Source organism: Misgurnus anguillicaudatus, chromosome 19 (genome assembly GCF_027580225.2).
Source record: "Misgurnus anguillicaudatus chromosome 19, ASM2758022v2, whole genome shotgun sequence".
Classification (NCBI taxonomy): Eukaryota; Metazoa; Chordata; class Actinopteri; order Cypriniformes; family Cobitidae; genus Misgurnus; species Misgurnus anguillicaudatus.
Window position 1 is genome coordinate 20,092,690 of NC_073355.2, and position 19,350 is coordinate 20,112,039.

The window sequence follows — 19,350 nt, forward strand, 5'->3', positions numbered from 1 at the left end:
TTGTGTCATCGTGTGTTAGTTATATACTTATTCTCAACGTAGCAACGAATATCTATGAACACAATATAATTTACTTAACACGTTATTTTATTTACCATATTCAAAGATTCGTGTTCATCTTATAGGAACTAAAGTTTAGAGGTGTTTGTTTCTCGCCGTAGCAGATTCCGTGCAGCGCTGTCTGCTGCCGGTCGGATGGTGACGTCATTAGCAGTGCATGCTGCTCAGTTCGGGCTGCCGAAAACTGTAAATATCACAACGTTTATTTGTTTTTTACTACACAATTGACTATATATAAGATTGTCTGATGCATTGGGTTTATGCGAATATGTTTTTGTGATGCTGTTTGTTTGACAGATTATTTAACAGCAGTGTTTGATAAGTTTTCCATAAGTGTCTGCTAGCTTAGCATATTACTGAAAACGTAACCAGATGGTCTGTGCAGTTTGACTGACAGTCTTTATTTCATGTCACTGTGATTTCCCAGGCATCACATTAGGGGACATATCACACTTCATTGACAATGGGGATTTTAGAAAAGATAGCAGAAATCGAGAGAGAAATCTCTCGAACCCAGAAGAATAAAGGTAAGAAATTAATTTCTGTTTTAAATTATCAGCAGGGGCCTTAAACTTACAACAAATACATAACCTTGGTTTTATTATAGTAAAAGTGTAATTACCATGTTTTTGCATATTGTAAAAATAATGGTTTCACTACAAAAATATGTTTAATTTGTGGTAGTATACATGGTGTTTTGGTTTAATTTGTAGTAAACCCCATCATGGTTGGTTTTTGTAAGTTGATTTAATACATCCTGTTTGCTGCTCAGAACTGAATCCACTGTCATTATGGACTTGTTTTGCAGCAACTGAATATCATCTGGGATTATTGAAAGCCAAGCTAGCCAAATACAGAGCTCAGCTTTTAGAACCGTCCAAGTCAGCTGGAGCCAAAGGTGAAGGCTTTGATGTTATGAAATCTGGAGATGCTAGGGTGGCTCTCGTTGGATTTCCTTCGGTTGGCAAGGTAACATGATGTCTGCTACAGTATACGTGTGTTTGTGATCATTTTTAGTACAAGCTCTGATGGATGTTGTGTTGTGTAGTCTACTTTCCTTAGTTTAATGACATCAACAGAAAGTGAAGCTGCTTCGTATGAGTTTACCACGCTGACCTGCATCCCAGGTGTCATTGAGGTATCTGTTATTTAGAATTTTTTTTTAATCATTTTCCTGTCATTTTTATAATTTTTAATGTTATGGATTGAGAGTTTAAGTGTTTGTTTGCTTTACAATTTTAGTACAAAGGTGCCAACATACAGCTTCTTGATTTACCGGGTATCATTGAAGGGGCTGCACAAGGTACGCCAATTAAAATTTGAATTGGATTTGCTTTGAAAAATAGTTTGTTCTTGTTTCTTGCATCATAATTGCTTTTCTTTCAGGTAAGGGAAGAGGTCGACAGGTCATTGCAGTGGCCAGAACTGCAGATGTGGTCATCATGATGTTGGATGCAACCAAAGGAGATGTTCAGAGGTCAGCTGTGGCTTGTCGTCTTTGCTAAATGCATACTTTTAAAAAGTACCCATGTGTTTCAATGACACCTCCCTGTTGTTTTCTTCAGAGAACTTCTGGAAAAAGAGCTGGAGTCTGTTGGCATTAGACTAAACCGATGCAAACCCAATATCTACTTTAAGGTACACAAATGCATGGCACTATTGCAAGCATATAAACTGATGCAACTTTTTTCTCCGGTTACATGCTTCAAACAATGTGTTAAACATTTTTCAAAACGGTCATGTTTTTCAGCCTAAAAAAGGTGGTGGACTATCCTACAATTCAACTGTTCCACTCACAATGTGCTCTGAGAAACTTGTTCAGCTTATTCTTCATGAATACAGTATCCTTCACTAACACTGTGTCAGCTTCTTTTACTCTAATGTGAAAAGAGCAATACATGATCTAACTTAACATGACTTCAGAAATCTTCAATGCTGAGGTTTTGTTTAGAGAGGACAGTACCCCAGATGAATTTATCGATGTCATTGTGGGCAACAGAGTGTACATGCCTTGCTTATATGTAAGTATACAGTTTTAAATGGAGATTTAGTCTGATTAAAGGCTTTTCAGGTTTTTTTACTTTTTTGTTGTGACGTTACAGGTGTACAACAAAGTGGATCAGATTTCTATAGAGGAAGTGGATCGTCTTGCTCGTAGACCTAACAGTGTGGTCATCAGCTGTGGCATGAAGCTGAATCTTGATTATCTCCTGGAGCAGTTATGGGAATATCTCTCTCTCATCTGCATATATACCAAGAAAAGAGGAGGTATGCTATTTGCCCTTTTTAGTAATTGTGCCTAAAAACTGAGATATTGTTACTAACTGCTTATGAGTTAATGGTTATTGTGATCCTGTAGCTCAGTTGGTGTAGAGCATTGTGTTAGCAACGCAAAAGTTCTGGGTTTAATTCCCACCAAACACACATAATAATAAAACAATATATATAATTAAATGCAATGTATGTTGCTTTGAATAAAAACATCTGCTAAATGCATAAATGTATTAAATTTCTCCATAAATTTCTCTGTAAATGCTTTATATTTTTTCATGCAAGCAATATGTTGTTATAAATGTATACATTTAAATAAATTAAAATATTTAAAATTAAAATGCTATAATATTAAAGGGGACATATCATGAAAATCTGAGTCTTTTTTTATGTTTAAATGCTATAATTGTGTTCTATCAACCTAGAAAATGTGAAAAAGATCAACCCAGTAACTTGGTTTTGGTAAACCATTCACTGCAATCATGTGAAAAAAATAATTGAAATTTGGCTCCTCTTGTGATGTCAGAAGGGGATCTTTTTATAATTATACCGCCCCTAATCTGCGCTATCCAACCCCAGCACTGCCATTTAGTGAAGAGACCAACTCATTTGCATATTAAAGGACACATCCAAAAACTGCACATTTTTGCTCACACCTACAAAGTGTCAATTTTAACATGCTATAATAAATAATCTATATGATATTTTGAGCTAAAACTTCACATACGTACTCTGGGGACACCAAAGATTTATTTGACATCTTAAAAAAAGTCTTGTGAAATGTCCCCCCTTTAAAGCAATATGAATTTCTTGGCAGGCTTTTAAATACATTTTTAGTTGTTACATATTTCATATTAAAATACTGAAAAAAATTAAAAGTATTTTCTGTGCACCCCCGCTTAATTTTTTCTTTTTTTAATTCTTATTTTATGTTTTTATATGTAGAACGACCAGATTTTGGTGACCCTATAATCATGAGAAGAGGATCATCAGTTGAACATGTGGTAAGTCTCAGTTTAGCTTTGTTGCCTGCAATATAATAACCATATTTCTAAATTAAAAGTAACACAGTTAAAACACCATGATAAATGTAAATATTGTGTGTGGGCAACATAAGCATGTATCAAATTCAAGAATGCATTTCTTATATGTTCCAGTGCCACAGAATCCACAGGACATTAGCAAGTCAGTTTAAGTACGCACTTGTCTGGGTAAGATCATACTTCCTACTTCTAAAGTGAAACGTATGCAGGTCTTGTATTGTTTTTGTTCCGTAAAGAGTTTTCCTAAAATTCTTCTTTCGTTTTGAATCACAGGGAACAAGCACGAAATACAGTCCTCAGAGAGTAGGACTTACACACATCATGGAACACGAGGATGTCATTCAGATTGTGAAGAAATAAAATCTAGTCTTATAACATTTGACGCATGCGTAACATCATGTTTTACTGTTAATAACTACAACTTTTTCAAGATTTGCTCAAGACTGAAATACAAATTTCATTATTTTGTTTATGAAAAACAACCTGATAATACTCATTAAAAGACATAATACTCAAATTAATGATTTATTTGAAGTGTTGATACTACCAAAAGGTGTGATTTATTCATTAATTGAATTTGACAAGTATTCAAAAATTTGAGACCACAAATCTAAGTTCAAAATCTAATTTAGACCTGGATAAGTATTACACTACGTGTTTTTGTTTTTTTTACAAAAAAATCAATAAAAGAATGAATCACAAATAATTAATATTCAGTTTTTTTCCCTAGTTTACTAATCAAATGAGTAATTTTGTGACATTGACCATTTTAACATCTTTGTTTGCCGATTTCCGTGCTATAAGTTTCGAGTACAAGTTTACACAAAGGTACCGCAAGTTCTCACTGGGGCGGTACCTTTTCAAAAAAAGTACACTTTTGTACCTACAAGGTGCATACTGGTACCTTAAGTGCACATTGGTACCTTATGCTCAGTTCACATTGATCAACCCGTTTATTGTGAAAAGAAAAATATAATGTTCAACACAGTGGTTGAAAAAAAACTTTGCTTTTTTGCAGGGAGAATAACTGTGGCCAATCATTCATAGAAATCAATTGTTTTTGTTCTGCCGCATTATCGCAACAAACATTTGCGCTGAATATACGCGGTCAATACATATGGTTACTCAATGGTACATATCTATACCAAAATGTGAAAGGTACTGTCCCAATGATACATTTTATACCTTTGTTCCTGAAAGTGTGCTGTTAACCGCACTAAATCTTCTTTAAAACAAGAAGTCATGCTGATTGTTTCAGTTAACTTAGGGTCATTTCCTATATTTTTCAGTGATATATTTTTGTTAAGATGTCAATTCCAGCTTATGTGGGAGTTATTTGAGTCATTACCATTTAATAAGAAATGTTTTTCACTAAATTGCCTTTCTATGGATTTTGCATGTTTCCCCTGTGTTTCTGTGGGTTTATTCCTGGTAGTCCAGTTTCCTTCCACAGTCCAAAGACATGCAGGTTAGGTGAAGTGAAAATGCCAAATAGTCCTATCCCTAAACTTGAGGACTAACCTGCACTGAAAAAAATGATTCATTTAATCGACTCAATTTTTTAAAGGGAAGTGATCGCAGTCAATTTATTTAAGCTACATAAAAAAAAAGAAATACAAAACAAAAAAACTTTTGTTTAAATAAATTGATTGCGACCACTCGCCTTAAAAAAAAGAATATTTTTTTTCTGTGTGTTCTCGCTATGAATACAGCCATAGATATTGTAATTGCTTTAATAAATGAATAACCTTAAATTGTTATGGTTATTACCATACAAAAAAATCCCAACTTCATCTTAAAAATAAAGGTGCTACAAGAGATTATTTACAGTAATGCCATAAGGCAGTGGTTCTCAAACTTTTTCAGCGTGCGGCCCCCCTTGTATATGGTGCATTCCTTCTTGGCCCCCCAAATTTTTTTATAACAAATTTGGGTAACACTTTATTATAATGTTCATGATTTAACATTAGTTAATGTATTAACTAACATGAACAAACCATGAGCAATACATTTGTTACAGTATTTATTCATCTTTGTTAATGTTAGTTAATAGAAATAAAGCTGTTCATTGTTTGTTCATGTTAGTTCACGGTGCATTAACTAACGTTAACCAAATTTTAATAAAGTATTAGTAATTGTTGAAATTAACATTAATAAAGATTAATAAATGCTGCACAAGTGCAGTTCATCATTAGTTCATGTTAACTCATGTAGTTAACTAATGTTAATTAATGAACATTATAATAAAGTGTTACCCAAATGGGTTCTAAAACATAACATTTTAATAAGACAAAACATATTAAAGTTTACAAAGTACTACTGTTGGTTGGTAGCCTTATTTTTTTAGTATTAATTACACAGAATTCATAATAAATTAATGTATTTTATGAAATGTCATAAAACTGGGGCCCCCCTGGCACCATCTTGCGGCCCCCAGTTTGAGAACCACTGCCATAAGGGAACCACTTTATAAAAAAAGTTTGTCAGTCGTTCTTAAAAGGAAACATTGCTTTCTTACCTTTATTTAGTCTTAAAGGGACGCTAACCTAGGTGTTTAAAAAAGTCTCTGGTATTCCCAGAATTTGTCTGTAAAGTTTCATCTCAAAATACACCACAGATCTTTTATTTTACGATGTTGAACATGGCCATTTGTGACTGCAATGAAAACGTTTTTGTGCGTGTCTCTTTAAATGCAAAGAAAGCTACTGTTCCCCTCCCTGTATGCAAAGTAGGTGGTAGATCGCTTGCACATGTGCTTTGCACTGCATCAAAACATGTGTCTCTGGCAGAAGGTTGAACTACGTGCTAATAAGGCGGAGTCTGTGTGCGGTCATGGATGGGACGTACAGTAATCAATGTGACATCACATTGATAGAGGATCCCCAACAGCCTGTCTTGTGTGACTGTTGCGGTATAAAGGACATTAAACAAAGAAGAATAGATCTGCACACACAATGTCGACTCATTTTCTGAGAAATACATTTAAAAGTGCATTTTCTAGGTTGGGGGGGCTTTAAGAACTTTTCTGTGCCAAAAAAAATTTGTGCCACAGAACGGTTCTGTGGATGTTCAAGGATCTTTATTGAGCCATAGAGCCAACCTTTATTTTTAAATATGTAGCTGTCTTGGACATCTGAATCCCACTTTATACAACAAAGTGAAATGTGTTTGAAACATAAAAAAATATATAATTAAAGGAAGATCTTGATTAATTGCAATGTCATATGTGTTTAGTTGCGTTTTTGTTTATAACAATGTGCTTAGTCACTAGTAAATAGAGTCATTTTTGCAGGGGTATCTATCTTCTTAATCAAGTACGGTTTTCAGGTACTCATTACACCTCTTGAATGTGTCCATTATAAAACTAAAAAAATTCATAATCCTCGAACAATACGTCAGAAACACACCCACGTAAATAAGGGTTGTTATATGGTGAGGTCTGCAGTGTATGGAACATGGTGACTCAGAAGCACTTTATACTCCCAAGATGTGGGCTGTTACTGTCTGTATTCATCTGAAAACCTAGAGCTGCCTGCTCTATTCATTACAGAAAACCAACATAATAGACAACATTAAATATGTATGCCGAGGTACTCGGGCTGTACAACACAACAGGCAAGTGTGGAGTGGGGAATTATCAAGCCGTTGGAAGGCTGTTCCACTTCAAGCTTGATAGCTCTTTGTGTAATTGGCCTACATTTCAAAGTGCTAAAATGAGAAGCAGGATGTCAAGAAACTGTTTTGGAATAACTTGAGGTTTGATGCGTCTACGCTGGACTTGTTTTGAATGAGTCTGGAGGGAAAGATAAAGGTAAGATTGCAGTAACAGTGCGATATGCTTGTAAATGTGACACTTGATGCTGAGGCCATATGGCACTGCGTGTGCTTCAGTTTTTTTACTGTGATGCTTAGTGTTTTGACATCTGCTTTTACTTTTGATAACGAGTCTTTGACATGTTAAACAGAAGCACATTTCATTATCTGTTCAGCTTTAAAGCAAGGTTTTTCAAGAGGGTAGATGTGTTTTTGAAGAGCCAAAACTGGATGCTTTTGAAAGTTTGCAAAAGTGTGTGCTTCATTCTTTGGTCACAATCAGCTGGAAATAGGTCAACTAGGGGAGTTTAGGACAGTGGCTGGTCACAATCACCTTGTTCTAGGTCAACTATGCACTGTAAAACCTAAAAGTTAACTCAACTCAAACCATTTAAGTAAACCGGTTGCATTAGGCCATTTAAGTTTTAAAACACATACATTTGAGTACTGTGAACTTAAAGGCGGAGTCCATGATGTTTGAAAGCCAATGTTGATATTTGAAATCACCTAAACAAACACGCCCCTACCCCAATAGAATCTGGACCTTCTGTTGATAGACCTGCCCCACACATACGCAACCCGGCATTTGATTTGATTTGATTGGCTATAAGTGTGTTTTGGTAGTCGGCCCGTCTCCTTTTCCAACGCGTTTTTCAAACATCGTGGACTCCGCCTTTAAACAAATTGAGTCATATGCAGTTATGCACTTATATTTAAGTTCACACTACTTAAATATAAGTGCATAATTGCACATGACTCAAGTTCACAGTACTTGAATTTATGTGTTTTAAAACTTAAATGGCCTAATGCAATCGGTTTACTTAAATGGTTTGAGTTAAGTTAAGTTTAGGACAGTGGCTGCAATCACCTTACAGGTCAACTATGGGAGTTTAAAGGCGGAGTCCACAATGTTTGAAAGCCAATGTTGATATTTGAAATCACTTAAACAAACACGCCCCTACCCCAATAGAATTTGGATCTTCGGTTGATAGACCCGCCCCACACTTACGCAACCCGGCAAGGATGTCGGTTAGTAGACACGCTCCTTACTGCTGATTGGCTATAAGTGTGTTTTGGTAGTCGGCCCGTCTCCTTTTCCAAAGTGTTTTTCAAACATCGTGGACTCCGCCTTTAAGACAGTGGCTGGTCACAATCAGTTGGTTATAGCTCAAATATAGGAGTTTTGGACAGTAAAGTAACTTTGGAGATTTAGCGTTGCCTTTAATATTTTAAAATGCTTTTGCTTGCTTGTATAAAGCTTTGACAGACGTCTCTTTATTCGTGAAAATTAAAATGGGTGTTTATGGATACAGCAGAACCTTTTTGGTTCCACAAGGAACTTTTCAGTGAATGTTTATATGAATGTGTCGAGAGGCAAAATGGAATTGTAAGGCTCGGATGCCTTTACCAGCCACATAGAAAGAAATGTCCTCATGCAATCTGGGCAACCTTTACCCCCGGTTTCACAAAAACTTAACTGCTGCTAGTTCTAGACTAAAATGTTTGAGCTGTCTCAACTGAAAATAACTGATGGATCTTAAAATATGCCAGTGTCATGATTTGTTTCTGTAACGTCTTTGTTTAAAGTATGTTTATAAAGATCCTTAAACATCTTAAATTCACTAAGGTCTAGTCCTGACTTTAGCTAAGCCATATCTCTGAAACCAGGCCATTAATATGTTTACTTACATCAAAAAACTAAAGAGCCATTCCAACGAATTGTAATAAATCTTTTTTCATCACTGAAAAATATCACACAACTTTTTTATTTAACCTCTTAAACCCTGAGGACCCTGTCCCAGGGACAAAATTTCGTATTTTGACTCAATATAAAAATATTCTTTTAATCTTTAATGGTCCGTCATGGACCTCAGTAACACATATGAGATACTGTTTGAAAGCTTAGACTCTCTACTTTCTGCAGATATGCATCACTTTGAGATATCTTTTACTGTAAGAAAGTTATTTACACGTAATTTACACTATCACCCCCCCCCCCCCCCCATAATTTTGTATTTGATTTAATATTCACATATTTCATATTTTTCAAATATGACAAACATGGGCAAGTCTTATATCAAATGAAAGCTCTCATTCTCAGGAATAAGGCTACAGCGTTATTTTTGTTCTATTTTCAACACATATCCAACAATAGTTGAATGAATAATAAGGTAAAAAATCGTCTTTTGTAAACGTATGTGAAACTTGAGCATGAACTGCCTCAGATAGCACATATAGCCACAAATGATACACCATCTTTTATATTAGGTCCTGCTCTAAAAAATGAGTCCATTCACAGCATTTTCTTTGGTTGTATGCAATCCCTTGCTATTTATTATATGTGCAAAACAAAAAATTAATATCTATATGAAAAATGTATTTTCGCACACTTCAGTAAAATTAGAATAACTTTTGAATGCAACATGCTAAAGAGTTCATTCTTTTTTTGGGTGTTTACTGTCTGCTGCTGCTAACAACCAGAACTGTTTGCAGTCTGCTAGAGCACACAGAACCAGAGTTATACACTATCAAAGGCAGTATTTACAACATAAAAAAAGAAAATTTGGTGTTTCATCATATGAAAAACAACATAAATAACAATATTTGTCACAAACAGCAGATTTTATGTAACTTCAAAGGGTTTTCTTTAAAATGATATAAAGAAATTGCATTTATTCCACTGTATGTGGGTATGAGAGCACTTCAAATATTTTTAGGTGGAAATTAAATACAAAAGGGTATTATTCCTCCCATCAGTTGGAGTAAAATAACTTTTGCAAAGATTATGATAGAGAAAAAAATCCTTTTTCCTCTGTAAGCTGGCAATTGCTGGAATCAAACAAAACTGTATGTAGGGAGCTGAGGCACCCAGGGCCAGAGTTATACACTTTCAAATAAAATCTTTAGCAAAAAAACATCAAAAAGCGCCTATTTATTTTTGTGTTTATTAGAGGACTGACAACACATACAACCATGTTTAGCACTTTCAACAGTGTTTTATGTAATTTCAAAGGGTTTCCTGTAAAATGATACCAAACATTTGTATGTAAACCTCTGCATGTGGGTATGGGAAGCTTTTGAAATTGGGTAGGCCAAATCCAGGCGAAAAACCCCAAAATAGCTTCAGGGTGGAAGAAGTTAAAATAGGTAACTACTTAATCACAGGTACAGTAACTTATTATTTTTTACATGATTTCTTTATGGAAGATTGAGTTTTTAGCATAGATTTAGCAAATACATGAAATTTAGCTGTAATGAATATAGAAATTCTAGTGATTTATCAAACAGATAATGTCAAAGAAAGAATAAGTTAACAGGATAGAATATTAAGATTTAAGCTTTCAGTTACAATATCATAAAAATGCACAGATAAGAGAAAATCTTCTTTTGGTCATCTCATGGCTTTCAGAAGACCCAGATGTCGCAACTTAATTTAGAAAATGTCATATGGGGACCATATTTGAAATCCTAGGGACATGACTAAAATGTGAATTTTATTATGATTTTTGTAACATTTTTAAAACAAAGATTGGATGGCCACACAAAATATGCAATAAATTAATTAATATATCTGAAGGATTATGGGGCAGTTTCCCGGACAGGGTTTGGATTAATCCAGTTATATTAGGGCATTTAAGCCTTACAAAAAACATTGCAGGTGTGTATCTTGAGATAAAACAATATTATCAAGTCTGTGTTGAGATAAAACAATATGATAAAAAGGTGTTTTTAAATTAAAGCAGCTCAAACATGCATTTTAGTCTGGGACTATAGGCCCAGTCTTTTTCATTACATAGTTTACATTTGCTTTTAGAATAATGTGCAGGACACTTTACTTAATATAACATTTATTTTAAAGTACATTTTCTTGTATTGTTATACACAAATGTTATCGATTTGGTGGAATGGCTCAAAAGTTTTGTGATATGAAAAACTTGTGGTTTCATCACAGCCCTAGGTGTCAATTACACTGGGGACACGGGGACATGTCCCCACCACTTTTTAAAATGGCTGATTTTGTCCCCACCACTTTTTGAAAGCATTTGGTTAAAATGTTCTGAAAAATCAAGCGAACCAAGAAATGATAATGGTTTATTTGCACAAAATAAAACATGCAATACAGTTTAAATACAGAAAGAAACAATGTACATTGTCCAAAAAAGTAACTTAAAATAAACTCTAAAATGACTCAAAAACATGCATGCACCGATCACTAACTTAAACAAATTGTTGACACAGTTTCTTCTTGTCCAAGTTATACATTCTCTCTCTGTGAACATGACAAACAGCCACACTGTTGAGTCAGGTTTGTGACATTGAAGAGATGAGGCAGGAACAACGAGCAACAACCGCAGAAGAGCCTCAACTTGACTGAAGAGACCACAGACCTCAGGTTCATTTTCCTCATGATTTCTGTCACTTCTGAGCAGGTTTTGTAGGTGTAATTGGTAGTGAACATGGCCAGCTGCACCTTTAGGGACTGGAACTGCAGCTCTGGATAAAGGTCAACCACGTCATCGGCAGTTGTTTAGGGTTTTATGCTGAATATTTTCGTGTTGTTGACTGACCTACGCTATAACAAATTTTGATGCGCCGTTATTCAATATTTTTCCTGGCTGCTGTAATGTGTTTTCATCTTTTGTCCCCATCACTATTCAACACAAACTGACGCCCCTGATCACAGCTCATAAACTTGTGTCTTATGGAAGTAGGCCGTACTACGGTACTGATGAATAGTAAATTATTAGAATGGACAGAGTTTAAATGGTCTGGACACACATCCAGGGTAAGTGTATTGTTATGGGAAAACTTAAATTTTATTAAAAATTCCTACTTCTGTAAATTGGACTGCATTATTTCCCATTTAGTTTATTCTTTATTGGACCTCATTGTTACACTACACTGCTTAACTATAAGCAGAAAACACAGAGCAAGAGATTATATGCAAAATTACACCAATTGCAACAACTTTCACACGCTTTACAGTTCATACTGTATAACACAGCACTTATTTAAAGAGCTTTGCTGCCCCCTTGCTGAGTAACCAATAATGCATTCAGCAATATTGGCAGAAATCATAGACAGTGTATTAATAAAAACATAATTCACTCTTTCTTTACAGCTCCAATGAAATCTAAAAGTGCTGTACAGAAAAGTCCTTTTGAAAAGCATAATACAGCTATTCCCAATATAGCAAGTAGTTTTCTCTGTCATGAATATTCAAGAATGTCTGAGTGTTAATGAAGATGTTTTTAATGAAGCATACTTTAGAACCAAATGTCTATGAAGTGCTTTAGCCTTTCAAACCAAGAGGTTTGAAAAACAAATACCCCTGGGGTCTTGGGAACCATCAATGTTTCTTCTTGAGGTATAGATAAGTGGTTCCCAACCTTTTTCACTTCAAGGCCCACAACAATATTTGAAGCCCCCCCTCACTCATTTTTTTCCAAATAAAATTAACTAGAGCTTTGAATATATTCAATACCAAAATGGCAAAATAAGAAACATCTTGATTTTTGCTTGTTTTATTTTTTATTAATGCTTGTTTTGTCCAGTATTTGGAAATCTGCCATGGCCCCCCCGTGGGCCCCGGCCCCCTGGTTGGGAAACACTGACAATGTCTACATTTGACCCAAACATGGGTTTAATATGCATAGGTTAATTTAAACCCAACGGGGTTTGTTTGTGTATATTTTACTCAACTTTGGATTAAAACAACACAACCTTTTTTCAATTTATAATGACAAATCACTCAACAGCAGAATAATATAAGAGTTCTTCTCGTGTCTCATCCACACGTTGACATTTTAATAGTCCATTTACCTGTAACAGGGTTACCATTAATGTTGGGTGTAATTGCATGAGCATGGACTTTTAAACATCAATGTAGTTTATTTAGAAACCTGAGTCAGCCTGTGGTTTTCTGAATAATACATCATGTTTTACTGTTAGCTTAGTGCTATGATAATGTTTTGTATCCTGTAATGCACATTATAAAAAAATACAACTCATGAATGGGCTAAAAGTAAATTTACCTTTTGTTTCAAATCTCAGCAGTTTCAGATGATTAATGTTGTATGCAGAGCTTTCAAACAATCCACTTAAAATGCCAGCTCTCATAACATACATTAGTCAACATCCTTTACTGGACCACACTGATGTTTCAGTGAATCCTAAATAGTTGGAAGTAAATATGTATTCTACAGGACATCATATAGTCATGGACAGCTAATGTGTTGTGCTTCATGAGAAAGATGAGGTTTAAGAGGGTTTACATGCAAGGACTTTTTTCAAGCCATTTTAAGGTAAGGACTGAAACCATTGGCATGCTCATACCACAATAAGCCACATAAGGAGTTATCAATTCAAATTGAAAAATCTGTTACAATGTACTCACTGGTGTCCTGTATTAATTTTACTGCATGGAGCACATGATAAGAAACTTTGGGGAATAATGATACTGTTTCCTTATACTTACAATGAATAGGGGGGACAGATGCTGTCATATTGTAAAACAAATAATTTGAATTCCACAAAAACAAGAAAGTCATACTGGTTTGGATCAAGATGAGTAAATATTTTATGTGAACTATCCCTTTTATGCTTTATCTTAAAAAAAAAAAAAACATTCCGTGTAAACCCTCACATTTGATATAGCTAACCCTTTTATATATTAATATGTATGTGCCTGTGAAAACTAAAGTCATTTTTTTGTGATTTACTGATTCTACATAAAGATAATTCTGTGAAAATATAACCTTGATATCTTTAATACTGACTAGGTCATGTCAAAGATTGAAATCTATGTGAAATGAATTATTTAAATCAAACTTTAATGCTAATCTCATAAATAGATTATAAAGCTTTAGCCTAGATTTTATAAACAAATTCACATATTTGTATGCCCTGTTGAGGATTTCCCATCATTACTCCTTCAGAAATACGTATGAGTTCTGATTGTGTAGTTTGTTTAATGTGTTGTGATTCGATATCAGCTAGCTTCCCGTTAGCTTAGCTGGCGACTGACATATTTCTGTGGGCGGAGTTTAGTAAAAAAACTGTTCTACTGACGTCATTAAAGCAGGAAGTAGAGGGCTGTAGTTCAAAACGGACGTTCGCTGTAGGCTTTAAAATGGGAATTCAGTTAAAGAAAATATATCGCCTGGAAAGGAACTTTGAGCTTTATCATTTTACAGGTATTATTTATGCTATTATAGCAACATTACACACTAACTAGGGTTTAAAAAAAGGTTTCAGAAAGAACGTGACCTTCAAATTAAGTGCCACTGTCAGACATAAGGAGGTTCATTAAACTTTTCAACAATAGTTGCTTGAGGTGAGCATGAAAACATTGCACTTTGATGTAAACTGGGGTGGTATAACTTTAAATTTGCATTTAGCGCTGTCGCTTTGGATGACTTACAAAAATAAGGCAACATAGTGACTTATTTAACGTTAGCTTATGCAAGTTGAACTTATTGAATGTAAAAACAAAAAATTGAGTAAAGTATGGTAAATATTTACTATGTTGGCATTGTTGCATTTTTTATTTTATGTGGAAAACATTTTTAGATTCTGTGAATTACACAATTACATAACTCTACCATTACAAGGCTATTGAAATTTAATCCAGTTCTTCCTCAAGCCACTTCATTGTAACCCTATATGGCACTTGGTGTAGGTAAATAGCTAGGCTTAGATTTAAAGAGGATCGATTAAGGTTTGGGGTACATTACGTCTGGTGGTCAGGTGACTAAATGTGTCTAGAGCTTAAGAGTCTTTGCTTGATTTACCCATATAATAGCTACTTATTTAGTTAGTGTTTAGGTATAAAAGACACTATTCACAAAAGCCATCATCCCTAAGCTCTTGTGACAAACATGATTGCTTGATGATAAACTCCAAAGGGCAAAAAAATTGCCAAAAATTGCATTTTCCCTAATTACCCAAATATTTGACACTGAGAGTTACTACATGAGGAATGTTTTATGCAATTTTCACCTTACTGAGCAATATTTATTGTACATCTGTGGAAGTGAGGGTGAATATCTAAAGGTTAACAATCACTGAGGTCAGTCTATATTTAGAGCTTTTCCGATTAATATTTTATTATTTCTTGTGAACTGAATACAGACCAGCCATTAAGAATTAATACCCATTAGTGTCATGAACTCTTAGAATTTGTTGTGGTCAACAGTGACCATTAAGTCTAATATATACTGTTATATGTGTGTGTACCTGGTAATTCTCACGTTGTGGGGACCAAATGTGACCTTGTGGGGACATTTGTGAGGTCCCCATGAGGAAAGCTTATAAAAAAAAAATGTTTCTTGAAAATAGAAGGTAGCAGAAAGTTTTCTGTGATGGTTTGGGTTAGGGGAAGGGAATAGAATATACAGTTTGTACAGTATAAAAACCATTACGTGTGTGTGTGTGTGTGTGTGTGTGTGCGTGCGTGCGTGCGTGCGTGGATGCGTATATACATTATATAAATGTACAGGTATGTCAGGGATAACTATTGGATTTTTTAAGAGTTGACATATACCAGAAAAGTACCATAATAATACTGTATGTACACATAAGTCTGGTAACTAATTGTTTTTAAAACTCCCAAATCCCTAAAGCACAAAATGTAACAAAGCAACAACATAAAAAAACCTAAATAATTTATTTTAAGTGAGTCTTGACATATACAAGCAGTTTCTCATCTTTTCAAACATTCTGTATCTATCAAGCAATGTATTTTACTTCAATTGATATTTCATATAAGGATTAGGATTGTTTATAGGTTTTTCTTCAATAACTGTTACGTGGGTAACAGCTTTTTATTCAATTAAAACATAATTGCGCCTGAGATCTGGCAATTTTGTTGATTTATCAATATCAGTTTTTGGTTCTCTTATAAAAATATCAAGCATTAAAGCCACCTCAGAAGTTATGGTGGTAAGATTCCTCTTCGTGCAGGATCAGTGCCATATTTTGGTCATATTTGGAAATGCCCTCAGACACAGTTTAGTAACAGCTCAGCCAACATGCATTATTTATACAGGAATGAGCCAAAGAGATACTGTTACCCTAAGTCAGTGTAGTTGATACATTTAAGGTGCCCTTTGCAACTATCACGGGAAGCCCACGCATACTTTCAGACACTTGCATCTGGAGCTCTTAAAGGACACTACCTGCAAAACTCAAACTTGGGGACTTTTTCCAACCTGACATGTTGACATTCATGGATGCCTAAAATAGTGGACAAAGATCCTGAGGGAAATCTCTTGCCAAAATTAGCACTACAGCCAAGGACAAGCACCTGTTGGACATTTTCTTATTGTGAGGAATTATACTTGTAAGGTAGAGTCCTACACAAAAGGAACTATCAGCATTTTGGCATTTTGTCTTCTTGCATTGGAAATGTGGATGGCTTATTACAATCAAAAGACTAAAATAGATATCATATAATACATTCTTTTAATTGTGATAGAGGAAGAGATCTACTTACTGTATATTTGCACGTTATCCAAATGCAGATGCTATGTCGATCCTGACATCTACACGGATTGCTTGTAGTGCTTTTTGAGTTGACTATGCACATCTGATACAGTGACATGCATTAGCATGAATTTTGCAGCAGAAAGAAATGCCACCAAAGAAAGGAGACAAAGCTGCACCTAAGAAAGGTGACAAAGGAAAGGCGGCAGAGACAAAAGAAGAAACAAAAGGTGGAAAAGATGAAAAGAAAGCAGGAAAAGGAGGTAAAGAGCCGCCCGCTAAAGGCAAAGGGAAAGAAGAGCAGAAGAAAGGAAAGGGAAAAGGCAAACAACCTGTCCCTAGTGAATCCGAGGATGCCTCCGAGGCAGAGAAGAGCGTGGCTGAAGACAGCGAGGCTGTGGATGAAGAGGATGAACAGAGTGAGGATGATAGGGGAAAACGAGGAAAAGGAAAAGCTGCCCTGAAGGGAGCTTCAAAAGCTATGGCAATAAAAGCCACAGGTAAACCTGCCGCTGATCCCAAAACTGGTAAGCGTGCCAATATTAAGGCTGCATCCAAAGTTGTTTCAGGATTCAAACCTGAGGAAAAGAAGCCACAGATACAATTGGGTAAAATGAAGGACATAAATCTGAAAGGAGCCTCTTCGGTCATGATGGGCTTTTCTCTGCAGAAGAATGTCCAGAAACCTGCCCCAAAACAATCAAAAAGAGGGTTAAAAAGCACATCTAGGCTCTTCATGGGATTATCTGGGAGCAAAAAAAAGAAAGGTATGACAACAAAAACGTTACAAAGTACATCAAAGTTATTTTCAGGCTTTGGAAAGTCAAAAGCAGAAGAAGGTAAAAAAGAGGAGGGTGCTAAACCTCTTTTATTGCTCAACATTGGTGGTAAGGCGAGCAAAACTGCAGCGGCGACGTCAGGGCTTGGAGGCAAATTTAAAGGCTTCTTTGGTAAAAAGAAAACTGGTGCTGCAAGATTCAGAAGTAAAGGATGGGCTATAGGAAAAATTTCAGGGGCAACTAACTGGCTAACTAATAAGTTTATAGCCAAAACATCTAGAAAGTTAGGCCGCTCCGTGCGTTATGACAGGTCAAGCATAAACCGATATCATGGCTATGAGAATGGAGGATATGAAATGGATGAGGGTGAGTTAAGTTATGAAGAAGATGATTATGATCAAAACAGTTACAGCAGAAATAACCCCAGCGGGCGTTATAGGAGCAGAAATTATGACAGCTATAGCCAAGGACAATTCAGGGGACCACATCAGTATGACTACTTTGAAGAAGACCAGGAATATTATGATTATCCTGAAGATGAATACAGCTTCTATGGTGAGGAGAATGGATATCATGATCCCATGTATGAAGATGAATATGGTTATTATGATGAGGACTATTATGATGAGTATGAGGAAAGGCAACCATATGGGTACTATGATGATGGCATGGACTATGAGTACAGGCACCAGAGAATGGACGAATATGGATACCCTGTTGATGGTATGGAATACTATGATGAAATGGGTTTTGCTATGGAAGATGATTTTGGCTATGCGGGGAATGATGCAGAATACTATGACTATGGATATTATCCACAGTATTATGTTGATCAGCAAAATTGTTATAGCCAATATGATGGTGGTACAGATACCTACATGGTATATTCAGGATATCCAAATGTATACCATCAAAATCCGTATGGCTACAGTGGAGATACAACTGCAGTTTACCTTGAGCCTCAATTGGTTGCTAACCCGCCATTTATGTACACAGTGGAGGATGTCATGGAACCAACAGAACCAAGTATGGTAACCCCTGGAGAAATGTATGGTAATGAATATGTACACATGCAAACAGAAAATATAATGACCGAAGATTCATTTAGGTTTCCAAGGCCACAAGTAAAATTGTTTGGAAAAGAAAGACTTGAAATTACAAATCCAATGTCTCAGTTCCCCAGGAATGATCTTGAGATGTTTTCAGACCAGCCTGAATACCAGCCCTCACCTGTGGGGTTTCCTTTATACACTCCACAGCAACATGAAGCTGTACAAAGGTCATTACCTCCCACACCTATGTTTATTCAGCAAACCCAGACACAAGCACCTATTATGCCACCTAGTAGTCCAATCTTGACCCGATCAGCCCATATGGCATCCTCTCCTGTTCTTCAAGCAAGACCTTTTCCATCTCCAATGTCAATGTCACCTGTTCCAAGCAGACATTCTTTTGGACCTTTGGGACCCATACCACTTTCAACACCAGCCTCCCCTATTCTGTCTTCAAGGAGATTTGATCCCACTTTAGGTGAACCAGTAAGTTTAGTATATGCAGACCCTATGTTTCAAAGATTAGATTTTTCACAAGAAACTATCCAGCCAACACCACTGAGACAATTAAATCATCTACCCTCACCACAGCTTTCCTTAAGACAAAGCAATTTTTCACCTGGTCGAAGCAGCCCTATACTTCGGCAAAGATATGATTTGTATGAGGAAATGAGTCCAAGGTTCTCGCCAAGACAATCTAGAAGGTTTGGCCCACCGTCACACAATAATAATGCACAGTTTTCTCCCATCCAAAGAAAACAATTTAGCCCACCCTCTTCTCAACGACTCTTCAGGCGAGCACCATCACCCTTGGGCTCTATAAGGGGGAAATCACCAACACCACAA

At 35.8% G+C, this 19,350-nt stretch overlaps 2 protein-coding genes across 2 annotated transcripts in view; both read left to right on the top strand.

Moving 5' to 3' along the window:
* The first annotated feature begins 161 nt into the window (after positions 1–161).
* On the top strand, positions 162–3,891 carry drg2 (developmentally regulated GTP binding protein 2). The gene is made up of 13 exons (XM_055191413.2): positions 162–246; positions 488–587; positions 869–1,029; positions 1,109–1,198; positions 1,303–1,363; positions 1,447–1,537; positions 1,626–1,698; positions 1,811–1,901; positions 1,984–2,081; positions 2,163–2,328; positions 3,277–3,335; positions 3,489–3,542; positions 3,648–3,891. Exons 2-13 carry the CDS (start codon positions 524–526, stop codon positions 3,732–3,734), a joined length of 1,095 nt encoding a protein of 364 aa, XP_055047388.2. The 5' UTR covers positions 162–246; positions 488–523; the 3' UTR covers positions 3,735–3,891.
* Positions 3,892–6,842: 2,951 nt separating this feature from the next.
* myo15aa (myosin XVAa) overlaps positions 6,843–19,350 on the top strand; it is a 55,796-nt gene continuing 43,288 nt past the window's right edge. The window contains exon 1 of the mRNA XM_055191446.2: positions 6,843–7,185. Within this exon, the coding sequence (XP_055047421.2) occupies positions 7,162–7,185 (24 nt within the window). The 5' untranslated portion in view covers positions 6,843–7,161. The remainder of the gene's footprint in view (positions 7,186–19,350) is intronic.

Coding starts and splice junctions, on each gene's coding strand:
- drg2 (XM_055191413.2), top strand. CDS start 524: ATGGGGATTTTAGAAAAGATAGCAGAAATCGAGAGAGAAATCTCTCGA. Junction 1,902..1,983: donor GCTTATTCTTCATGAATACA/GTATCCTTCACT, acceptor ACATGACTTCAG/AAATCTTCAATGCTGAGGTT. Junction 2,329..3,276: donor ATATACCAAGAAAAGAGGAG/GTATGCTATTTG, acceptor TTTTATATGTAG/AACGACCAGATTTTGGTGAC.